This window comes from Penicillium cataractarum, assembly GCF_028827025.1.
Source record: "Penicillium cataractarum strain IBT 29864 chromosome Unknown utg000004l, whole genome shotgun sequence".
In the NCBI taxonomy this organism is placed as follows: domain Eukaryota; kingdom Fungi; phylum Ascomycota; class Eurotiomycetes; order Eurotiales; family Aspergillaceae; genus Penicillium; species Penicillium cataractarum.
Genome location: NW_026622740.1, coordinates 330,996 through 355,593, shown reverse-complemented (window position 1 = coordinate 355,593; position 24,598 = coordinate 330,996). Strand labels below are relative to the sequence as shown.

Genomic DNA, 24,598 nt, shown 5'->3' with positions numbered 1-24,598 from the left:
TAGGAAACATTAACAGTTAATAAAAGGCGGACTGGTAACTGGAACACCTCGAGAGCCTAAGTAATGGAAAATGTTTTTTTGTTCACGATCAGAAGTATCATAAGTTATATTGAAGGTAAAAATACTAGAGCAATAAACTCCACGTCATGTAAGAAAAAGAAAATCACCGACACGCTTGCTCATGAAAATTTCGAAAACATAACACACCAAATGCAAACATAAATCCATGTACAGCATCATACTCCACATACATACACCAGCAAGGAACATTAACAAAACATCAGCAGGCGAAGACCGGAAAAAAAAAGGGAAGTGACTATGATGGGGAAAAATTGTCATGATCATAAAGATAAGATAAAATTCGAGGGCATCTAGCTAGCCACGGCCAGCTGAGCCACAAGGTCCGATGCCACATCCAGGAAAGGGTAAGGGCTAGTGACCTCCTTCTCCTTGTTCATGAAGCGCTTGCTAATAGGGTGCCACTCTGTGTCTCCATGGGCGCGAATAACGTTCTGGTATCCATCGCACTTGAAGTCAACCATGTAATTGTTCTCCTCGAGTTGGTAGAGTTGGATATCGACGAAGACCCAGACGCCGTGCGAGATACTGGGTATGCTGGTATTTTGCGTGGCCGATGAGGGTGCAGAGAGACCGCCGTTATCGGACGAGGGAGATTTCATATCTTTGTCCTTGTCGTCGCCCGGGACGGAGATACCGGAGATATTGAAACGACGACGGAGCTCTTCGAGGTCGCTGCGGCTGTTGTAGACACTGGTTGATTGTCCCGGGGCTTTGACGCCTTCTTTCAGCAAGCGGGCGCGGATGAACCAGGGGTCCTTGGGAATGTAGTAGTCTGATGGGAGGTCGGGGTATTTGCTTTGCAGAGGCTTGGGTTTGTCTGGTGACGCATCGGGACCGATGGTCGTGCCTGATTCGACAGGCTGAATATCCCACACTCCACCTTGAGCAGCGATAGCTCGGTACAGGTACAGCATCGCCTCGTATGGCTGATTCCGTGAGCGGATACCAAACTGCCATTTTCGAGACTTCTTAGGCTGTTGTGTGATCGGATGGCCAATCGGCGGCTCGAACCTCAACTTGTCCAGATCGACGACACTGCGAGAATGGGGTTTCAATGCCCGAGCAGTGGCGGCTTGCTCTTCTGGAGTCAGTTCTCTGCGTTCAGATCCCGATTGATCCTCTTCGGCACGAGCGGCTTCCCGTCGGCGCTCTTCGAGGCGAGCTCTCTGTTCTCGGTCACGTTGCTCCATGAGCTGATCATGGACATAAGGCAGACTCGTAGGTAGAATGCGGACATGGCTGAGACGCTGTGGCTCGAATTCCTCGGGGTCTTCTTGTTGAGTCTCTTCTGGTCGGGGACGGCGTGAGACACTGGGGGTTCGTGCAACGGCAGGTGTCGCAGCTGGTTGCTCTTGAGATCTTGGAGTCGCGGGGGTTCGTTGGGCGGGAGCAGGTGCGGGTGCTTTTGGCTGGGGTGACACACTCTGGGCCAACAGGTTGTCGTCGGTTGGAGCTGTGTGAAACATTAATTAGCCAGGAAGCCTCTAGTAGGTTTTCACCCATTGGAGAATAATTAACTCACAGTTGGTTTGCATCATCTCGTTCTCAACGACAATCGAAAAGGCATCCTTGATTGCACTAGGCTCCGGGTGGCGCAAGGCATCTTCGATATCTTCCCGATCATATCCCATGCTTCGTTCCAGCTTGGACACGGCAATTTGGTGAATCTTATGCTTCACGGGAACCGGCTTTCCAGCGCCCACCTTACGAGGATCGATCTTGCTCAGATCCACGTCTGTAGCAATGAACTCCTCGGCTGGTGGTTCCAGGTACTTGGGGAGGTTCTTAGTGAACCACGGGTCTTCCCGGATCTCTTGAATGGTAATTCTGTGAACCGGGTGGACTTGAAGCATGGCGCGAATGAGTCGGGCTGCGCCGGGAGAGATGTATCCAGGAATGTGGAAGTTTCCAGCAGCGATCTTCTTGAACAGAGCAGGAATATAATCGTCGTCGAAGGGCAAGCGGCCCACGAGCAGAACGTAGAGAATAACACCGCAACTCCAAACATCCACCTCTGGACCGGCGTAGAGCTTTCCGGAGATGACCTCGGGGGCAGCATAATTCGGACTGCCACAGCTGGTCTTCAAGAAATTTCCGTCTGTCATAATGTTACTCAATCCGAAATCCGCAATCTTAACGCTCTTCGTGCTGTCGATGAGGAGGTTCTCGGGCTTCAGATCACGGTGGACAATCTTGTGTCGATGGCAGTACTCGACGGCGCAGATAATCTGTTGGAAGAACTTGCGGGCCTCATCATCACCACATTTTCCTTTTCGAACCAAGTAATCAAACAATTCGCGTTCGGCATATTCGAGGACCATCACAATGTCGGTCTTGGTGGCGATCACGGTGTATCTAGCGGGAGGCGGGGCAACTCGGTCAGTCAACGAGTACAGACCAGAGCAATTGTTAAAACGGAGGGGGGAATGAAGGGAACAAGGCGTCAATTCCTCGGAGGTTTTAACAGAATCAAAGAAACAAGGGGAGCTAGATCCTACAATTTAATGATGTGAGGGTGTCGTAGCAATTGAAGATACTGAATCTCTCGCTCCACGCGCCCAACCATGTCCCGAGACAGTAGCTTACGCCGCGAGATGATCTTGAGGGCGACTTGCCTTCCACTTGGCTGGTGGATAGCAAGCTTGACCTTACCGAAAGAGCCCTCACCTAGGATCTTGACGGTCTGATACTGATCGAGGCGCTGCATGTCCCGCATGGTGGCCGGGGACTGAGTCGTGGGGTCGGGACGACCGGTCGGGCGCGAGGGCGGAGGCATTGCCATAGCGGAAGGGTTTGAGCTCGTAGTCGTCTTGCTCGTACGTTCACCTCGTTCACGCGGACGGTCGGTGGGAGGGAGGGGGATCGAAAGATCTTCCTCGTCGAGGGCGGCGGCCATGATGAAAGGACAGCGTGACCAGCGTGACGTGATTGATTTTCTTGGGTCCGGAGCGGGCTTGCTGACTGTGCCGTCTCTTCTTAATTTTTTTTCTGCGCTTTTTCCTCCCGTCTAGAGCATCGCCAATCAGTCGGTCTCGACCCTCCCCACAATAGAACCGAGGGTGGAGCTGAACAGCTGTTTTTTGTTGCTCAGATGGTTGAGGGGCGGGGCGGATGGAGGGGGTGGAGGGTTGAGCACGTTGCCAAGGGTTAACCGAGGAAGTAGAAAGGAGGGAGAGAGGTTTGGAATGTCCGGAAAACTTGACGGTAGCGGATTTCCAAAGAGGACGATTTCGGGTATCGCGAGCGGGGAGAAAGATGACCAGTCCGAAATGGATGATTCTGTCGTGGGGGGAAAAAGAAAAAGGTGAACTGGCCGATCACGAGTTGGGACCTGACGTGGTGGCTGAGAGGAGGACGTTTGGATAAACTCGGCTTACAAAGTACCAAAGTACCTTGACCAAGGAGAGCTCCGTGCAGGACCAGTAACGACCTGGAAGAATTTATTCATTATTTTCATCATTAGCTGTGAGCTATCTTGGTATTCCAAATTTCTAAGATAAGTATTATCTAGACCGCCACTTCACCTAGATATAATGTCCTGAGGATGTATAGTCCTGGGCTAAGTGGGCATAGTACATACCAGGTACAAGGCCAATAGGGAGACAGCCTGTAGTAGAGACCGCAGATTACAGCTGGAGTACGCAAAACTCAAATCACCTTAAAGCTAGAGGTGGAAATGTGGAAATGGTCGACTTTTATTTTCTATGCAATATACATGCTCAATGGCCCGCCATATACACCGTCTGGAAAAATCCAAATCCCAAATAGACACCGGTCCAAAATAATATAAAACTCCAAGCCCAGCTTCACATCAGCAACGGTCCCGGTTAATTAACCTTCAACATATCCAGCATGCCTTTCGTTTGGCATGCATGTTGGGCCATCTCGACCTCATCCCGCACTCGCTTATGCAGACGCTCCACCTGCTTGTCAATCTGGGCAGACTGACCCAGATTACCCGAGTAGATGTCGAGGACATTCATGGCAACCTCGACACACAGATCTACTAGACGGGGTTCACGGATGTGCTTGTAGATCCAGTGTAGAACGGGCTGCAGGGTAACTTCGTCGCGGTCCTTGAGCGAGGCGCGGAGGGCGGACCGGTGACGAAGGGCTGTGAAGAGGGTGAGTTGGGCGATCTTGTCGGTAGATGAGAGGACCTGGTCGAGAGCAACCGAGTAGCGACCCTTGCGAAGATCATTCTCCCACGGCTGCTCCTTCTTCCGCTTCTTGCGATCCTGGCCCTCAATCACGATATCCACCCCTTCGCCGATAAAGTCCCGTCCACGAAGACGCTTCTCCCAACCGGAGCCGCGCAGCTTCTGCTTCTTTGCGACTTGTCGGTCGTGCTCCTCCAACTTGCCCTCCAAAAGTGCTTGCATCTCCTTTTGGCGTTCACGCTCCTTGACCTTCTGTTGGCCGGACAGACGGGTCTTGACCGAGAGCAGGCCCGACTGCATACCAACGGCGATGTGTCTATCCTCATACGCCATACCAGAGGTGATGACCTTGAGTGACAGAATAGGGGAGGGGTACTTGGATCCGGAGACGGGGTTCCACCCAGTCGTCTCAAAGACCTTCATGTGGCCATCTAGCGCACCACTGATCAGGCGCTCTCCGTTCGAGGCCAAGGCAAGAGACGTCACCGTCTTCTGGTGGCTCTGAATAATGTGTAGCGGCTTTCCAGCAACGATATCCAACACGCCGATCTTGTTGTCGGCAGCAGCCAGAACAGTGGTACCCGCCGGCATGGGCAGCACAGTCTCAATGGGGGCGGCCATCTTGAACGTCATGGCCGCACGGCCTTCAACACGGGGATCCCAAATACGGACAGTACGATCGTAAGAACCAGACACAAGCAATCCAGACGAAGACATCGAGCCGGGCATATAAGAACCGCTTCGCACGTAGTCCGTGTGGCCAACGAATGTCCGCGCACTCGAGTCTGAAGACAAATCCCACAACCGAACGGTACGGTCATCACTGGCCGACAGGAGCGCCGTCGGGTCGCTGGGTGAAAACTTGCTAACCCAGACCGGTTGCTTGTGATCCGTCCATGTCTTCAAGATGGCACGCGAGTTCACATCGAAGACCTGCAATTTACCCGTATCATCACCCGCCACAAAGATACGGCCATCGGGACGGACATCTGTGCCGCGAACTGTATCGTCGAACCGAGTAATCGTCCGCAAAAGCTTCCGTGTGCGAATCGAGTAGATCTGGACCCGGGCGCCAGTGGTCACCGTGAAAACGTCCGGAGGTTGTGTCAGAGATGGGAATGCGGCAGAGGAGGAGGGTGCGGAGGGTTGAGTGATGAGATTAACGGGGCCATTAGCCGGCGAAGGAATCAAGAGAGGGTTCTTGAAGGTGCGCCAGTATTGTTGCTCTGGCGTAAGGCGGGTTGAGGGCAGCGAGGCGAGTTTCACCTGCTGCAGGGGCAGGACGGGCGCCGCCATGGTGATGTGTGGGGTGCTATTTCAAGCGCCAGTAGAAGGCGTAAGAGTCAATGGAAGTAACACAAAAGGCCGAGACAGAACCTCGTGGCGCGCGCAAAGGTGTCTGGTCGTAAAGGCTGGAGGATCTTTTTTTCTGCCGATCAAAAAAGTTTCGCCCTGATTGGGATTGGCGGCGAGAGGTCTTGGGGCCTGAGGCAGAAAGAATCTCTGACACTGCGATGCCAAGCTTTCAGGCAATAAGGCTGTAAGGCAGTCAATAATTCCGTATCACCTCAATTAGGTAATTTAGGTGGGGTCCAACATCGAGGATGGACAGCTGTATGCACCTGTACTCCGTACTGCAGAAGTTGTATCATTGTTGCAATATTGACAGCTCACAGTGCGAGTATTCTTCTCAAAATAGGTGTCATCCACTGTACTTAGAGGAACTATGACTTCCTTTCAAATACTACTTTTTGCTGAGGAACTATATCACTCGTTACTTTGAGATATCACCAACGGGCAAACATCTATATCACCCGGATGATCTATATATGGCTACATCATATGTTCGTAGTATATCGCGCTTGTAGGCTCCCGGGTTTTTCTTCCCGAAATCGCCTTTAATAATAGAAATGGCCCGGCGACTACGTGATCGGATCGTCGGAAGTCTCGGCATCGCCCCGGGGCAGTGAGGCAGGCAACAGCCAAACTGTCTGACATCGGAAGCAGGGAGGGTCGGGCAATGATTGACTATCGAGATCTGTCTTACCATGAAGGGAGGAGGTTGCCGGTATTATCGATAGTTCCAAAAAATATTCGATTCCTCTTTCCTAGGACTCGTTCATCCAGTAAGAAGGGGGAGGAAGCGGTGTGTTTTGCGCGTCGCCATAGCAATATTTACATCTAGCCAACCTTACATGTGGAGAGCCGTGCCTGACAGCTGCGCCAGCAGGTCGAATGAAACAGGATTCATAAACGGCGCTATCGAAGGATGACGATCACGACTCTAGGCCTGTCGCCAATCGTTGCACCTCCTGGAGGGGTGGGATGCCCCTTGTCCACTTAGCGGTGGTCGCGGTGGCTGGGGAATCTGCGTGAAGCTGACGCCGCCGATCCACTCCATTCTCGATTTCTGGCTGGGGTTGGGTGAAATGAGTGAGGATGTGGAATGAAATGGAGACTATGTAATCTATCTTGCATATTGGGCTTTGTCTGCCGAACGAGGCTGGAGAGGCGTAAAAGTTGAAGTGGGAAAAAAAAGTGCCAATAGGGCTGACGTAGTTTTGAAAGGCCCAAATGGGAAGGTTTGTTTATCGATAATCATGTATCGCTGTACTGTCACGTACTGTCATATCGCCCCGATCCACCATGGCCGAGACGCCTGAATCAGCCTGAATCAGGGGCTCTGCCCAATCACACCCGTTCATTCCAGTCCCAGCGTGGATCCCCCCAGCCCCCTCAATACCAACTTTGACATTCCAGAAAGAGGGCGTTTATCTTTTCCCCCTCCTCCTTCTCTTCTTCTTTTCAGATATCTTCAATGCTGGATTGCCCTCATTTATACCCCCCAGCTAAGCTTGGTTTTCAACCTGGTTGAGACAGAAGAGCCTCTGAGTGATCGCTCTGCCTATTACCATGTCTAAGCTCTCCAAGATCAACCATGCTGCGGGCATCTTCGCCGATATGTCGGTCGATGGCCCCCCAATTGGTACACTGGTCGCCATCATCGATCGTGCGAAGAACCTGCCCAATCGCAAGACAATGGGCAAGCAGAACCCATACTGTGCCGCACGACTAGGCAAAGAAGCAAAGAAGACTCCAACCGACCTACGTGGTGGACAAACTCCTAGATGGTATGTTGATACAACAAACCACTCCCAAGCTTATCACTACTAACGTGACGGAATTCCTAGGGATCACGAGCTCCGTTTTACAGTACACGAGTCACCAGACTACTTCAAGCTAAAAGTCTCCATCTTCAACGACGATAAAAAGACAGATTTGATTGGAGAGACTTGGATTGACCTGCAGAACTTGATCATTCCTGGAGGAAGCCAGAATGACCACTGGCACCCACTCCAGTGCCGAGGCAAATATGCTGGTGATGTTCGCATTGAGATGACATACTATGATACCCGCCAACAAGATGAGGCTGTCATTGTGAAGCGGAAAGAAGCGGCAGAGAGGGTTCAAGGCAAGGCTGCTGCCGCTGGCCCTTCAAGCTCGGGACTATCTGGCCCGCGATCATTAGAGAAAGTCAAGAGGCGCCCACTGCCTACCGATCCATCTGGAACTGCCCCTTCTCCAAGGCCCTCTGTGCTGGAGCAGACACACTCAGCACCTCCGCCACTGCAACATCCTCAGCCGTCACGACCAGCTATGCACGATCATGCCCATACCATGCCCGCACCCGCCCCAGTTACGAATCCCGATACTATTCCTTACCCGTCAACCCATGCCGAACCGTTATATGACGCTCCAACTTACAACCCCCCTGCCCCGAGTATGCAGAGCCGAGGAACATACGATGCTCTTGATCCATATCAGCGAGATTGGGACAACCAAACTTCCGCTCCCGCCCCTCCTCCAGCCCTGCCACCTGCCGGTACGATGAGACGCACGGCCCATGAACCTTCATATCATAATGAGCACCCTCAACCTCAATCTCAACCTCAATACGACCCTCGCCCCACCCCTACGATGCGCAGTCATATCGACTACGACCAGCCTCCTCGGGACTATCGTTCAACCTCAGAGCCGCCATTCGAGGTTGATCCACATGGGAGGACACTGTACGACAGGCCTCCTCGCCCAGAGGATGCGTACAACTCGGTCGTCTCACCTCAGTATGGCGCAAATCCGATGACTTTTGGCCATGTTTCGACATTCTCGCCCCGGGCATCTGGTCACGGCGACGAACCCGCTCCTTTGCAATATTCACGGCCAAGCTCCTCCTCAGGACCAGCAGATGAGTATCGATATCAACCACGCATCATGAAGGCACTGCCGGCTCCTCGAAGTGATCCTTATCATCCTGAATACGCCACGATGCAGCCGCGCGTGGAAGATGAGGATGAGGACGGTCCTCCTCCCCCACCTCCTGTTCATAGGTCTCGAATGGCCCAACCACCATCCCCCGTGAAGATGCCCGCCAGCCAATCACCCTCACCTTACACACCCTACAGCCCTGGGTATGCCAGGGACCCGTCTCCATCCATGCCAGCGAGTTTGGTGGCTGGCTACGAAAGCGAAGAACAAGATCGGGTTTATGAGGGACGAACTAGCCGTAAAGGCAGTACTAGCCACATGGAGGATGAGATGATGATTCCTCAACCATTGTCAGCGTCGAGCAGTTCGGCCATGATCCCGGCCAGTATGCCTGCACAGGCACCCGTGCCAATTCCCATGCCGTACGAGGCACCTATCTATCCCCTCCGAACATCTCCACAGCCCATCGATGATCGAAGCTCTATCAGGAGTCGAGGCGGTTCCGTGAGCCCGGATACGCGCATGGTTGTTGCACGCAAGTCCGTCAGTCCACGACCCCCACCTTCTAGGGGCTCTTCGATCCCATTCTCCCCCGACTCTTACGACTCGTTCAATCCGCGTTCTTCCAGGTCAATTAACAGCAGGGAACCGTCGCCGGCGTATGAGTCTCTTTCACAAGCCAGAGATGCGGCAGTGCGGGCTGAGGTTGAGCCTGTCCGTGACCCAGATCAGCCCATCATCGGCGACGATGGCCGTGAGATTGATCCATCCGACCACCTGCCTACAGACACTTGGGCACCCGAGCCGGAGAGAAAGAGCCGCAAGCCTGAAGTTATCATCCGGTTCAAGCACTCCCCGCGACCTACATCCCGTGGCAACGACACTTCTCGCCCCGCTGGCCCACCTCGAGTGGGATTCCGCACTACCACCGAGACTGATCGCCCGAGCAAGAAGTACACACCAACCCATGTTCACACCCGTGAACCTGTAGATCGGACCCCGCCTCGTGCGGACCGGGGCCATGAGAGCTACGGTAGCTACTCGCACAGCCGGGGCTACAGTACCTCAACCTCAGCAGAACGACCACGCTCCTCGCGGGGCTCCGTGTCTCCTTCTCCGGGCTCTCGCTCCCCATTGTACGACTATAACACCGGTCCTCCCATCCCTTCGAAGGTACCAATCTCCCACGGCTCTCCAGGATATCCCGTTGCCGCTAGCCATCTGAGCACTGGCAACCCAGGCATGGACGCCCTGAGCCGAGAGCTCAAGACCATCGACATTGGATCTGTGGCGTGCAGCCCGAGCCGAGCTGTGCGTAAATATGCGCCTTCCCGGCCATCGGTTACCATGGGGTATGCTAGCTAAAGAGAAACGACTAACAAACAACATCTGATTTGCATATGACGATATTATGTACGGTTATGTGATTGTCTTGGGTGGCCCTTTTTTTTACCCGGACTTACGGTTATGATTCAAATTGTGTATTTGACTGCTTTTTTTTCTCTTTTGGATATCCGGCATGGCGGCGTTTTTGGATCTGGCCTTTTTGCATTGTTCATCTAGTGTCTGCTCTGTATAACGAAGACGAATGATACCTACTTTTGGACTTTGGCTCTTAATCTTTTTTTTTCTATTAATCCCTCCAATAATGATTTAGGTAGAGTCATTTAAATTAGTCAACTACCTTCAGACGGGTCGGCTACTCGAGAAGTCTTAGCTCTTATCGCGGAGCTAGTATACGCATACCGACGGTCTTCCGCGACAGCCCACGCAATCTCGCCAATCTCGGCAGATCCATATCGCTTATCAACTTTCCCCGCCTTTTCAACTTCGCCATTTCCACCATCTTTTTCTTTCTTCTTCTACATCACCACAATGGCTGGCCTGACAGAATCCCAAGTGGCCTCGTTCCGCGAGAACGGCTACCTCGTCGTCCCTGACTATTTGAGCCCAGCTGAGATCGAGTCTCTCTTGGCCGAGACCGACACTCTTCTCAACGACTTCTCGTTGGACTCGCATCCACTTACGCAATTCACCACTGGCGATGATGACCAGGCCGAGCACGTGGGCGATGACTACTTCTTAAACTCTGGCGACAAGATCCGGTTCTTCTTCGAGCCGGACGCGTTCACCTCCGAGCCTGATCCGCTCACGGGTCGCCCCGCACTGATCAAGCCAAAGAACCTGGCAGTTAACAAGATCGGACACTCTCTGCACACGCTCTCGCCTCCTTTCAAGGCGATCTCTCTGAACGAGCAAAACGCTGCCGTAGCGAAATCGCTCGGCTTCATGGACCCGCGCGTCCTCCAGAGCATGGTCATCTGCAAGCAGCCCTCCATTGGCGGCGCGGTTCCCTCGCACCGCGATTCGGAATTCCTTTACACGAACCCGCCATCAGCGGTCGGGTGGTGGTACGCCCTGCAAGATTCGGGACCCGGCAATGCGACGCTGGGTATGTGGAAGGGCTCTCACAAGGGTCGGAAGGGCGGCCACATCGCCCGCCGATTCGTGAGGAGGGCTGATGGCAAGGGTACCGAGTTTATTGAGAATGACGGGCCTTCGGTGCCGAAGGGTATGGAGGAGGAGAAGGTTGAGGAACCTAGTGATGAGGATTTGGAGATTTTGACTGTCAAGGCTGGATCTCTGGTTTTGATTCATGGGAATGTGCTGCATAAGAGTGAGAAGAATACTAGCCAGAAGAGCCGGTATGCTTATACCTTCCATGTTATTGAGGGTGCTGAGGGGTGGGAGTATGATGAGAGGAATTGGTTGCAGCCTCCTGAGGGTGGGTTTTCGAGGTTGAATCAGTCGTGAAGTGGTGTTTACTAGTATGTCCATAGCTTTGGAGTTGGGTTTAAAGCAAATACATCTATCATCTAAGTATTCACAATGTTGCGATGTAGCCTGAGAGAATCTCTATCCAATCTTACTCCAGTGTAGAGATGATTGGGTAACCCGGGCCAAACTATCAAGAGTCTTGCAGGTAACAACGGAACTGGAAGATACCCTAGCCTGGGACATAGCACATAGCTTCATGTCCTCAGTAGAGTAATAGCTATCTCAGCGTTGAAACTGCTTTGGATACTCAACACCCCATAGGACAGATCCTAGACCAGAGGTCTTCATGACAAGTATGCAAGGGCATAACTACTTCCCAGTGATCTGATTGGTTGGCGACATGCTTGATCCGTGCTTATGGGCGGTGTGAGCTTCAACGGCAGAAAAAAAGTTCGTGACCAACCCCGCTGCGGTTGGTGTTCTTCATTTCCTTCCGGCCATCGCAATTCTTTGCTCTCATCACTTTTCCCCGGGATCTTGCCCGATATTCTTACTCTCTATCTATCTCAGGTCACTACTGCGCAGGTTTTGACTATCTGTCACTCTGTGATCCCCGTTGATCGCGGCTGACACCCGCCTGCGACGATCAAGTCAGCTTTGAGTCACCCTGCCATGTCCTACCTTTGATAACGGCGCAATGCAGCCCCCAGAGAGCTCCCAGATCGACCTGGGCAAGGCCCAGGTCATTGACCGTGTTCCCAAAGTGATCAAAGAACTGAAATTTGGCGTTTTGTATGTGGGCCCACTTTTATTCTCGGCTTGAGAACCAAGCTGTGCTGCTTTCGCGTGAGACCGGTCGCTAACATTCGGACTTTTTTTTCTCTCCTGCAGGACCAACGATGATATTGTCAGTCAAGCTGTGGTGGAAGTTTCGGACCGCAAGTTCTTCGACCTCGATCATGACCGAGCGGTTGTCTCCAATGGCCCTCTTGATGCGCGCATGGGTATTTCCAACAAGACGGCACAGTGCAAGACCTGTGGACACATGTTGAAAGAATGTAACGGTCATTTCGGTCACGTCAGGCTGGTCTTACCTGCTTTCCATGTCGGTTACTTCAAGCGCGTGATTGGAATCCTTCAGGAAATCTGTAAGGAATGTTCGCGCATCCTGCTCCCCGAGGCGGAGCGCCGTGCTTTCCTGCGTGAGATGCGCCGCCCTGGATTGGATAACCTTCGGCGAATGCAAATTGCGAAGCGCATCAATGAACGTTGCCGGAAGACTCGACAATGCGAACACTGTCAGGCGATCAACGGTGTCGTGAAAAAGGCCGGTTCTAGTGCTTTGAAGATCACCCACGACAAGTTCCGCGCATTCAACTCTTCAACCTCCGTCAAGAAGCAGCCTCCGATCAGTAAGACGGTGTTTGACGGATCCTTCGCCGAAGCAAGAAACTCCAACTCGGAGATCGAAAAACATTTCAAGAAGGCCCAGGATGATATGAATGCTTTACGAGTGTTGAAGCTCTTTAAGAAAATCTCCAACACGGATTGTGAGCTCTTGGGTTTGGATCCGAAGGAAGCCCGACCAGAGATGTTCCTGTGGCAATTCATCCCGGCTCCTCCGGTCTGTATTCGCCCGTCTGTGGGCCAAGAAGGTGCATCGACAGAAGATGATCTCACAGCCAAGCTTGGAGATATCGTTCAGTCGAATATCAATCTCAAGAACGCCCTGCTGAAAGGTGCTCCAGTGCAGACAATCATGGAATGCTGGGATTACATGCAATTGCAAATTGCAGTCTACATCAACAGCGATGTCCCGGGCCTGAACAAGGCTGATCTCGGCAAGCCTATCCGTGGTTTTGTACAGCGACTGAAGGGAAAGCAGGGTCGTTTCCGTGGTAATTTGTCCGGAAAGCGTGTCGATTTCTCCGGTCGTACAGTCATTTCCCCCGACCCCAACTTGCGAGTTGACGAAGTCGCCGTCCCGGAACTTGTGGCCAAGAACATGACATATCCCGAGGTTGTGACCCGTTACAACAAAGAGAAGCTCCAAGCGCGTGTGTTGAACGGATCCAAGAAATGGCCCGGCGCCAACTACCTCATGAAGAAGGACTCGACATTCAAGATGATGCTGAAGTACGGTAACCTCAAGCACGTTGCCAACGAACTTCAGGAGGGAGATACAGTCGAGCGTCATATTGAGGACGGTGATATCGTTCTATTCAATCGACAGCCCTCGCTGCACAAGCTCAGTATTCTTTCTCACTTTGCCAGAGTCCGACCCCATCGAACTTTCCGACTGAACGAGTGTGTTTGTAACCCTTACAACGCCGATTTTGACGGAGACGAGATGAATTTGCACGTTCCTCAGACGGAAGAGGCCAGGGCTGAAGCTATGGAATTGATGGGTGTGAAGAACAACTTGGCAACCCCCAAGAACGGAGAGCCTATCATTTCCGCCATTCAGGATTTCATCAGTGCAGCATATCTGCTGAGCAGCAAAGACAACTTCTTCGACCGTCGCTCATTCACCCAGATCTGTCTCTACATGTTGGGTCATGAAACGAAATTCGATCTCCCACCCCCATCCGTTCTCAAGCCCCAGATGCTTTGGACCGGTAAACAGGTCTTCAACATTTTGATGCACCCTAACAAGGAGGACCCCGTGCTTGTCAACCTTGACGCTGCTTGCCGTGAATTCAAGCAGCCCAAGGACGGCCGGCCGAAGGACCTGGATCCCAATGATGGCTGGCTAGTGATTCGTAACTCCGAAGTCATGTGTGGTGTCATGGACAAATCCACCATTGGTTCCGGAAAGAAGGACAATGTGTTCTACATTATGCTTCGTGATTATGGCCCACCAGCTGCCGCTGAAGGTATGAACCGTCTGTCGAAGCTGTCAGCCCGCTGGTTCACCAACATTGGCTTTTCTATCGGTATCGGAGATGTTTATCCCAGTGCCAGACTGGTTCAGTCGAAGAATGATCTGGTGGAAGCGGCTTACGCTGCTTGTGACGAAGTCATTGCCAAATACAAGGCCGGCACACTGGAGAAGTACCCCGGCTGCGACGAACTGCAGACAATGGAGAACCAGCTGTCTGGTATTCTCAGTAAGGTCCGTCAGCAAGCTGGTGACGAGTGTATTGCCCAGCTCAGCAAGTACAACTCGCCCCTGATCATGGCTACATCCGGTTCCAAGGGTTCCAGTATCAACGTGTCCCAGATGGTTGCCCTTGTGGGTCAGCAAATTATCGGTGGTTCGCGTGTTCAGGATGGTTTCCAGGACCGAACCTTGCCTCATTTCCCGAAGAACGCGCGTCAGCCTCCTTCCAAGGGTTTCGTTCGAAACAGTTTCTTCTCTGGTCTTCTGCCTACCGAGTTCATTTTCCACGCCATGTCCGGTCGTGAAGGTCTGGTCGATACTGCTGTCAAGACTGCCGAAACTGGTTACATGTCTCGTCGGTTGATGAAGTCACTCGAGGATCTCTCAACCAGATACGATGATACCGTGCGAAATTCGTCCGCCGCTATTGTGCAGTTCCAGTATGGTGACGATAAACTGGATCCCGTGGATATGGAGGGTAAGGCTAAGCCGGTGCACTTCGACCGAACTTTCATCCACTCCGAGTCAACCACCTACGACAATGACGAGCGAAGCTTATTGCCGCAAGAAATTATGGAGGTCTGCGCGGAGATGCTTGAGAAGGAGCGTGCCAAGCTCACTCGTGTGGATCTCATGGGCAATGAATTGGGCTACATGGATCGCAGCGACCATGGTATCGATCAGTTTGAGAGTGCTCGTGACTTCCTCGATTCTATCGAACAATACGTTCAGGCCAAGGCTGAGAAGCTGATCTCCCGTGGTGGTGACATTGACCCCTCCGATTCTAGAAGCCGACAGGGCCTGGACCATACCGGCAAGTTGACCGAGACCACCCTCAGGGCTTTCATCGCTGCTTGTCTGTTGAAGTACAAGAAAGCTCAAGTCGAGCCCGGCCATGCCGTCGGTGCCGTCGGTGCCCAGTCCATTGGTGAACCCGGTACTCAGATGACCCTGAAAACTTTCCATTTCGCTGGTGTCGCCGGTATGAGTATCACACAGGGTGTACCCCGTATCAAGGAAATTATCAACGCCTCCAAGGAAATCAGTACTCCGGTCATTGCATGCGAGCTGGTTACCAAGGATCAAATTGCTTCTGCCCGTATTGTCAAGGGTCGCATTGAGAAGACTTATCTCCGCGATGTGATTCACTCGATCAATGAGATTTGGACGGGCAATGAAGCCTACATTACTGCCAAGATCAACCAGAAGACGATTGATGATCTGCAGCTCGAGATCACGGTGCCTCAAATTCTTGCCGCCATTAAGAATCACAAGCGATTCAAGGGCGACGACCTCAAGTTCCGAACGACTCGCAACTCTATCTCCCTCATCATTGACCTTGATCCGGCCAGCAAGCAAGGCCTGTCAAAGACCGAGATCGCTGCTACCAGTGCCGATCCTTTCTTACGTCTGAAGCATCTGAAGCGCATGATGCCCAACATTCAGATCATGGGTCACCCACAGGCTGCCCGTGCCATTATTCGAACTGATGAGAAGGGAACCACCAACACTCTGCTAGTGGAAGGCTACGGTCTGAGGGAGTGTATGACTACTGCTGGTGTGGACGGTTTGCACACTAGGACCAACAACGTCATGGAGGCTCGTGAGGTGCTCGGTATCGAGGCCGCCCGAAGCACCATCATTACTGAAATCAGTGAAGTCATGAAGGACATGGACATTGATCCTCGTCACATGCAGCTCCTGGCCGACGTGATGACCTACAAGGGTGAAGTCCTGGGTATCACTCGTTTCGGTCTGGCCAAGATGCGTGACTCCGTTCTCCAGCTGGCATCGTTCGAGAAGACCGCCGATCACCTCTTCGACGCCGGTGGTGCTGGTCGCACTGACCTTATCGAGGGTGTTTCGGAATGTATTATCATGGGCAAGACGATGGGTCTGGGTACCGGTGCCATGGAGGTTGTACGCAAGCTCAACTTCTACGAGGGACAGATTGGCGCGCGGAAGACTGGGTTCGAGGATGCTTGGACCGAATTGTGTGAAGCACCTCAGCCCGCTAGAGGGAAGAAGAGAGTCCGGTAGTGGTGATCTCTTCTACTACTATCTGGATGCTTCCTATGCCCTTCCTTCTTGCATGTTTCATCAGCATTTTCTTCCTGGCGTTTGAGGGACTCGTTTCTATGAGCTTCCTGGTTTTTCTGTCTCCATGTTTCTGCTGAGGCAGACCCATTCTGTACATGTACACCACCCCCCACTAGCGCCCTTTTGGCGGCTGTTTTCTGCAACGTTAGCGATAGTGATGATATGGAAAAGACGAATTCTCTTTTTATTTGTGAGCTGCGATTTCGTAGTAAGTTGAACACACTCGGTGGTAGTGGCCATGTTCTCTCCAAGACCTCGTATTTGCGTGATTTGGGAGGATTTGTCTCCCTTTCTGCGAATAGTACTTTTGCGCAGGGATGCAAGTGTCGAGTTTTCAATCCGCCAGTCCCTCGATGTATCCTCCAGTGTACATCGCACTTGTACTCTCTCCACGGCCCCTCTATTGGGTTTTCTAATCCGAGGGATACCCTGCCTGATCTCTTTATGACGGAGGACTGAAAGCCAACTGCTCGGTCTAACCCCAAAGAGACAGCCAGTCTTCCTCTGCAAACATTGGATTGGAAAATGCGAAGCGCTGATACCTATATCAAGATCATTATCACTCGGAAAATGACCAAATACCGATTCTGGGGTTCTGCAGCACACACGCTCCATGATTCGACTTCCCTGGATGTGCTCGGGCGCCTGTTCGGGGAGAGCACGCCCAACGAGAACCTGTCCAACAGCAATCAAGGATTCCCAGCTTTCTCCAATCAAAAAATATCAGATCCCTGCTCGGACCATGGTCATTGCAGGTCCGAAGCGTGGGTTGTCAGCATTATAGCCTCCGTTTCTTTGTTCGAGCCGACCTCGACACCTCATCCAGCCACGCCACAAGCGTCAACACCCGCCAAGCCCAGTATCCAGCTAGAAGATCGAATGTCCAGTTCTTTGTTTCCAGCCTAGAGTCCGCTTCGGCTTTGACGACAGGGTTGTTCTTTTCCCCTCTAAGTACGCCGCGCTGTCCATGGGTCACACTTGCTTCTGTCGAAACCCTCAGAACATCACCTCCCCGGCTCCCCGATGCTCCCCGAGATTGTTGCATGATCACCATTTTTTTGTTTGCACTTCCTGAATAGAGTAAACTATTGATCTTACTACGAGGGCATCATGGATATCGCCGAGCCTAGACTCGTCAGGAAGCGCGAGAGTCGGACACGAGCCCCCACGGCTTGTCAGACGTGCCGCCTACGGAAGACCCGGTGCGACAATACCAGACCAATCTGTAGCTACTGTGCCATTCAGGGGGTTGATTGCATCTATCCCGAGACTTCGCCGCATCCTGTCCAGTAAGTGGTTTGTGTATGGCTCTATTGTCTTGCTTTTTTTTGGCTTTTCAGGCCGCCGCTGCAGTAGCTAAACCATCTCCACTTCCTGAAGGGCGAGTTCTGATTCAACCAACAATGAGATCCTGTCCCAACTGAGCCATCTCACTTCGCTAATAGAGGAAATGAAACAAGATCGGGGATCCACTATCTTTTCGACCCGATCTCTCCGGAGTTCCTTTTTTGATATGGGTATGCACAGCAATAATAGCCCCCGAGACGATCTTCTATCGGGGAGCAACAATCTACATGGGAGTAGTTCCGGACTTGAAGATCGCCCGGGCGATCATGACCCCATGGCACTGTACGCCGCCAATTCCGCCGAGTATATGCTCCGGTGGCCTGTTTTCAATAAGGTTATTACCGAATCTGAACGACATATCCGCTCTTTTCTCCTCGATTCGCTGGATAGCCAGCCACAGTCGGGCATCCCGCCCCGACAGATTGGTATTGGTCTACTCGATGATATCCAGTGTTTATGTAAGAAGTATCTCCGATTGATCCACCGTCGAAACCCGGTTTTGGATAGAGAAAAGCTCGAGCACTATGCGAGGGAGGTCACCGTGCAGGGGCCAGGATGGGACGGGCAATCATGTCAAGTGGTGTGTATGCCTTGCCATAAGACCCCCAATTGAGTTTAGACTTGGAGAAGAAAAAGACATACCAGGATATTTACTTATTTTTTCTGTTCCGGCATTGCAGCTTCTTGCATGCGCGCTAGGCTGCACTGTCTCGAATTTCATACCCTTGGATGAGATCCCCGAGGATCTAGATCGTCTCTCCGGGCCACCCCCGACAGACGCTAATATCGAACTCGCGGAGGCATACTTTCATGCCGCGAAACAGCGTTTCGGCTCGTTACATACTTCGCCCACTGATATCGCTTGTTTTCTTCTCGCGGGCTCCTATCACAGACATGTGATGCGTCCGTTGCAAGCATGGTTTTGTTTCCAGCAGGCATCTTGCAGATTGGAAGTTCGGTTACGATCCCTATGCAGGAAGCAATGGACTGCCGACGCGGACTATAATAATCTCGAGTCACGTTTATATTGGTCTTGTATACAGGCTGAACAGTAAGTTTGGATCTTTTTTGGGGAGTCCTTCCTTATTTGAATGGGTATCCACTTACCCAATTTGAATTTCGCAGTGAAATGCAAAGCGAACTTCCTCTTTGGAGTAGTGGATTAGAAAGTTTGGGCTACTCCGACCCATTCCCTTCAAAGGCGAACTCGACCTCCCCGGAGGACAAGATGGAGGATGACAGTGACAGCCCTGCTAAGCCACCAAGCGATAATAACAGGTCGGATGAAGAAAGAGGCTGGATCCTGTATATTGGAGCTATATGCAACCGCCGAACAGTCAACGACATGCTCATCGATATGTGGAGATCCGGAGAAGATGAATGGATCACCAATGTTGGAAGCGTAGTCCAAAGGACCGCCGAGGCTGTCAAAGTCGTTGATTATTGGTAAGTCGAGTCAATCTAACCCCATACATCAGACTTCAGGGCCACTTGACTAGCTCCCCGATGCTCCCCGAAACATAATCCCACTAGACAAGACACACAGCTTACTTACCACTCCTCCATATTCCCCTTTAGGCACGACATGAGCCAAGAGAAACTAGCCCTAGCCTCACCAAGACCAGAACCAGACTCCAAAAACCTCCACTTCTACTTCTGGGCCCGCCGCGCAATCTCCCTCGAAAAGATCTACCGACCAATCCTCTACCTAGCAGTCCACTACCACTCCCTACCAGCCTACCTCCAAAGCAACACCCAGCTCTTCCACGAAGTCTCCAGCCAAGCCCAAAAGGCGATTGATAACTGCGCAGAACTCATCCCGCACTGGTGGTACCATCACCGCCACGAGTGGATCTGGAGTATTCTGCGGTCTACGTTTGGCGCTGCGGTGCAGATCATCGCTGCTGTGCTGGGTACTTTGAATGCTCGTCGGACGGGCGTGTGGATGTTGCATCCGCCGCGGCGGTGGGCTGCGCTGGTTCGTGTGGCCATTAAGACGCTGGGGTATTGGGGTGGGGAATCGATTGATGTGGAGCTTATGAGGGCGACTCTGGAGAGAATGTATCTGAATACGTGTCGGTTGGTTGGGGAGCCGGCGAATATGTTCACTGCGTAGTAGCATTCATTGGGCTTTTACTGGGCATGCAGGTGGATACTAAAATGATGAGTTTATGATACGCTAGACATTTACATGGTTTTGATATCTTTGGAAGATATCGGATCGAAATCTTCATTGCAGGGAATAAATTATCTTAATGTACATGGTGACCCCTTCCCTTCCCCTATTCCCACGAGAAAAAAAAAGAAAGGAAAAGAAAACATGCGCCATAAGATGACCTCCCTATCTGCGACCCGCCCTGCTAAGAATGAAGCCTCCGCAACCCGCGGTAGGCAAAGAATATGAGATACTGGTGAACCATAAGCCACGAGAACTGAAGAGACGAGAAACGAGAAAGATCAAGATGAAAACGCCTGGTGCCACCCCGTCCCATGCCGATGTACGATGGGGAAACAGGAGTGGCCATGCGAAACGTTGCGAGAGTAAACGAAATAACCCCGAGGAAACCTGATTCTGCCAGACCTCCGCCAGCGCTATCAAGACTAGCTCGACCAACACCTCGTACTGTCTGGCTGAAAGAGGTTCTCCCGGGGTTGTTATGCATGATCGTGATATGATGTAGGGTAAGAATACAATGCGGAGGGGAAGGATTCGTGGCGTATGGGAGGGGATGTTGCCGGGAGCGACCAGATTATGACCTATCTAGTCGAGATCATCGAAACGAGTCTAAGAGTCGTGCCGGAAAGTGCAGTTGTCGCCCTTACGGCACTTGCCTTCTTTCCAGAACCGACAGGCAACTAGTCCGACCTTGTACTATTTTCAGAGTCAGCATTTGATGACTTTCATCTCCATCTTAACCGAGTCAGAATGAAACTTACAGGCTTTGGATCATGAGCCTTGGTGCGCTTTCCGCGACTCCATTGGCTGTCGTAGGGGTCCTCGTAGGGAGCACTATCGCGCATCCGCTTGCGCTCCGGGTCCTCGTAGCCCTGAGTAGAGGGACCAGCCTGCTGATTCTGACCAGTGAATTGCGAGAACATGGCCCCGAAATTAGGCTGCATCTGTGGCTGCGATTGCGTCATCTGCTGCTGGGGGAAGCCAGTTCCTTGCTGGAATTGCTGCATGACATTCATGAGCTGTTGGAAATCAACGGCGCCCGGCACAGCCTGTGGCTGTGTTGCAGGAACTTGTGGCATCTGCGGGACTTGAGGAACTGCAGGCTGGACCTGCTGCTGCTGCTGACGGAACATGTTGATGGTCCGCTCGAGGTCGGTCATAGGCGCCTGCTGAGGGGCTGGCTGGGACTGTGGAGGAGGAGTAGACTGTTGCGGCGCCGTTCCAGCCTTGATGAGCTTGAGTAGATTTGGCAAATCGAACCCATGAGCGCTTGCAGCGGCGGGTTGAGCTGGCGCGGAGCCCGAAGCTGCAGCTGCAGCTGGCTTGGGATTGACATAGTCAAAGTAGCGTTCCTGTCGGGCCTATTGCAATCGTTAACAATCAACCAACCTTTGTCTAGTGCAAAACTCAGAACATACCTTGATATTGTCCGGGATCTCGCCAAATGGAATGACTTCAGCCACGCTTTCATTGGGATCAGCAGTAGGGGGCTCCTTCGGGGTTGAAGGGACATCGGCAGGGGAGGCGTGGAACACCATGAGAGTGGTAGCCTCGCGCTGATCTTGTGCGGTCTTCTCCGTGCTGACAGGCATCTCATCACCGCCACGCTTGATAAAGTTGGCGCTCTTCATATCTGCAGCCTCGATGAGAATCTCGGATAGACCAGTGTAGGCATTCAGAACAGTCTCCCGAATACCACCAAGATCATCCTCCTCTAGCTCTTCCAGATCCTTGTGAAGTTTGAGGACACTACCCTCACCCTTCACATCCCCCATGCCTCGCATAGACCCATCTCCAGGGCCAAGCTCTTCATCAGGATCGTGCGTGAACAGCCGAACGTCGGTCAGAGCATCATCCGGCTTCCATCTGACCCGTAGTTTGCGCCGCGCTTCCTTTCGTAGGCGCTTCTGGCGCTCCTCCTCGGTCTCCGGGGGCTTCTCTTCAGCAGGCTTTACGACTACCGCCTGCTTTGGCTTGTTAAGGTCCGCCATGAGGTCACCGAATGAGAATGCAGGCTTAGGAGCCGGTGCAGCCGGTTTCTCTTTTGTTTCAGGTGGAGGCCTGTTGTGGATGTCAGAATATTCATGAGGCGATGCAAGTATATCGATTCGTAAATCAGGTTTTACATACGTGGACTTTGCAGCCGCTTGAGCCGCTTTTCTCTCCGCGTTGGTCGTGCCAAGTCTCTTGGATGCTGAACTTAATGCACCAAAGATCACAGTTGGCTTGGGTGGAGCGATTGGTGCTTTGGGGCGAGGGGCTGTCGGAGTAGTTGTAAGTTTTCCGTTGAGGGAGGCCTCCGCGACACGTTTGATGGGACCGTTTGAAACAGCGGAAGATTTCACGGTGTCTTTAGGATTGGAAGTGACAATCATCCGCTTCGTAGCGGGTTGACTATTGCTCTCACTATCCCGCGGGCGTTTGCCGCCCACGATCTCCACAGACGGCGAGTCTCCTTTCGCCGGGGACTCTTCCTTAACTGGCTTTGAATTACTCTGCTTCCTTTTGGTAGATGCGGCAGCATTGTCTAGGATAGTCTGCGCAAGATCCTTGACAGCCGGTGTTCCCTTCTTGACAAATCGGGGAAGCAGCTTGGCCATGTTAGTTTTCTGCAGCAATTCCTCATCTACAGTCACAAAACGGGCGAGAAGCTGGAGAATGGTTAGCATTTAAACGTGGATCTATAATGGGGTTGAACTTCGAGTCAATTCTCGGTACAAACATACCTTCAGCAAGTTCAATGTCAACGAACCTTCCAGATCAGTGGCCTGGAAACGATCCGCCAGGAATGAATAGAACACCGATAACGTCACTGGATGTTCGCCGATCCTGTATAGTTATGACGGTTAGTGATCTGGATTGGACAAATAGGACAAAACAAAGATGATGCGAAAAGACTGCATGGGCTAGCATGCAACATGATAGGGAGTCTTTGTAAAACGAGAGCATTAACAGGCTCTTCCATTCCGCTTGGCCTGGGTCAATTCCACTGATTCTGTATGATAGCATAGAGTAGCTTGTCTGAAGGAATTCCGGACGAATTTCCTTAGTGATTGCCACTTATAGCTTTTGACCTCTCCAGCGGGCTTGGGCTCAATTACACAAAGCCGTGTATTGAGCCTCAAGACACTGAAACAGAGTCTTTAATTCTAGCCAAGATCAATTCTAATCAAAAGTGAATTTAATCCAGAACGACAAAGGACAAAATTACGTGGGTGTTGCTCTCGATTTGCTTTGGGAAGACTATGGCCATGCCAACCACAGGGGGGAAGTGTAGAACGGGGAAAGCAAAAGCTCAAAGGGAGGGGGTCATACTTCTCAACAATAACAGGATGGCCTGTTTCTAAAGTGGTGGAGATAATCTTCTCCATGATGCGGCGCTGGAGAGCCACGGCGTTCTTAATTTTGGTGGCCTTGTCATTGTCTCCCTGATTCTCTGCGGTTTTCATGGCTTGGACTTGATCCTTCCAGCCATCGCGAAGCCCTTTCACGACATCCTTGAAGGCAACCAAGGAGGCCTTAACTTTCTCAGCGGGGACACGTAAATTACGCGGAGACCAGACTGCTTGTATTGTGTCGTAGTGCGCAGCTTCAAGAGGCTCACTTGAGCGAACCGCAGGAAGCGGAGACGGCTCGGGTTCAACCTCCAAATCTGATTCGTCAGAACTTCCACTGTCCGATTCTTCCTGGTGCTTTTTCTGTCCCTTTACACCGGTCTTTTTGGCTTGCGTAGCCTTCTTAGCCGGAACCTTCTTCGGGGCTGGGGCAAGTGGTTGATGAGGGACTCCAGCAGGTCTCGGAGCAAGTCCGCCTAGATCGTCAATTAGTAAGAAAAGAAATTAAACATGGCAAACAAGTCATTCAATATAGGGCTCATACCCATTTGTGCTACCCCGGTATTATGAGGTGTAATTAATTGTGGCTGAACCGAAAGATCATTCTGGAAATAATTGAAGAGCCCATCGGCCCTCTCATAGTCCACCGAGCCTCCGAAGGGAAAGTTGTTGGGAAGAGCATGCGCTACGTTTGACGATCGGGCCATCTCGTTGAGGAACGACGGATCAATTGTTTGGTGGGAGACTCCTGCTTCAGCATTCGTGTAGTCGTCGTTGGTGAGGTCGATGGTATTGGACAAGAGATCTTGAGAGAAACCCGAGGGCATGGTGTATTGTATGGAGGACTGCGGTGCGCTAGCGGAATATCCCGGTTGCTGCTGCTGCTGTTGCTGATGAGATTGCTGCTGCGGCTGCCGTGGTTGCTGCTGGTGTTGGGTTTGGGGAGTACGAGCGGGGAAGGAGTCTTGGAGAGGAAGTTGTTGTGGATGGAAGTAGCCGGGCTGGAAGGAGTATGAGGGAAATGTCGAGGTCTCGGATAGAGGATCAAAGGTCATTTGGCCTTGCTGATATTGAGGGGTTTGTTGATGGGTTTGATATTGGGGGGAACTGCCATATTGAGCTGGTGTCTGTAACGGGTTCGACTGCCAAGAGGGAGGGGGAATTGTCGAGTATATGCCGTGATTAGGGTCCGACTGAGGTGTGAGAGGATTTTGCTGTTGTGGACCTCGTTGCTGTTGCTGTTGGAATACAG

At 52.0% G+C, this 24,598-nt stretch overlaps 7 protein-coding genes across 7 annotated transcripts; 4 read left to right on the top strand and 3 right to left on the bottom strand.

Moving 5' to 3' along the window:
- Window positions 1-371: 371 nt before the first annotated feature.
- On the bottom strand, window positions 372-2,977 carry N7496_004644 (SNF1 family serine/threonine-protein kinase; the record flags this gene model as incomplete). Its single annotated transcript, XM_056697573.1, has 3 exons — window positions 372-1,534; window positions 1,604-2,436; window positions 2,580-2,977. The coding sequence occupies 3 exons, from the start codon at window positions 2,975-2,977 to the stop codon at window positions 372-374; spliced, it is 2,394 nt and encodes a 797-aa protein (XP_056556098.1).
- Window positions 2,978-3,908: 931 nt separating this feature from the next.
- On the bottom strand, window positions 3,909-5,537 carry N7496_004643 (snoRNA-binding rRNA-processing protein UTP15; the record flags this gene model as incomplete). The annotated part of the gene is made up of 1 exon (XM_056697572.1): window positions 3,909-5,537. The coding sequence occupies one exon, from the start codon at window positions 5,535-5,537 to the stop codon at window positions 3,909-3,911; it is 1,629 nt and encodes a 542-aa protein (XP_056556097.1).
- Window positions 5,538-7,154: 1,617 nt separating this feature from the next.
- Window positions 7,155-9,872, top strand: N7496_004642 (uncharacterized protein; the record flags this gene model as incomplete). The annotated part of the gene is made up of 2 exons (XM_056697571.1): window positions 7,155-7,372; window positions 7,433-9,872. 2 exons carry the CDS (start codon window positions 7,155-7,157, stop codon window positions 9,870-9,872), a joined length of 2,658 nt encoding a protein of 885 aa, XP_056556096.1.
- A 510-nt stretch (window positions 9,873-10,382) lies between these two features.
- N7496_004641 (phytanoyl-CoA dioxygenase family protein) lies at window positions 10,383-11,321 on the top strand (the record flags this gene model as incomplete). The annotated part of the gene is made up of 1 exon (XM_056697570.1): window positions 10,383-11,321. The coding sequence occupies one exon, from the start codon at window positions 10,383-10,385 to the stop codon at window positions 11,319-11,321; it is 939 nt and encodes a 312-aa protein (XP_056556095.1).
- Window positions 11,322-11,982: 661 nt separating this feature from the next.
- N7496_004640 (DNA-directed RNA polymerase III core subunit RPO31) lies at window positions 11,983-16,428 on the top strand (the record flags this gene model as incomplete). The annotated part of the gene is made up of 2 exons (XM_056697569.1): window positions 11,983-12,077; window positions 12,177-16,428. The coding sequence occupies 2 exons, from the start codon at window positions 11,983-11,985 to the stop codon at window positions 16,426-16,428; spliced, it is 4,347 nt and encodes a 1,448-aa protein (XP_056556094.1).
- A 1,170-nt stretch (window positions 16,429-17,598) lies between these two features.
- On the top strand, window positions 17,599-19,951 carry N7496_004639 (uncharacterized protein; the record flags this gene model as incomplete). The annotated part of the gene is made up of 5 exons (XM_056697568.1): window positions 17,599-17,777; window positions 17,869-18,415; window positions 18,516-18,886; window positions 18,961-19,281; window positions 19,414-19,951. The coding sequence occupies 5 exons, from the start codon at window positions 17,599-17,601 to the stop codon at window positions 19,949-19,951; spliced, it is 1,956 nt and encodes a 651-aa protein (XP_056556093.1).
- A 669-nt stretch (window positions 19,952-20,620) lies between these two features.
- Window positions 20,621-24,173, bottom strand: N7496_004638 (uncharacterized protein; the record flags this gene model as incomplete). Its single annotated transcript, XM_056697567.1, has 7 exons — window positions 20,621-20,707; window positions 20,773-21,372; window positions 21,430-22,072; window positions 22,142-22,662; window positions 22,738-22,840; window positions 23,327-23,822; window positions 23,891-24,173. 7 exons carry the CDS (start codon window positions 24,171-24,173, stop codon window positions 20,621-20,623), a joined length of 2,733 nt encoding a protein of 910 aa, XP_056556092.1.
- Window positions 24,174-24,598: the final 425 nt, after the last annotated feature.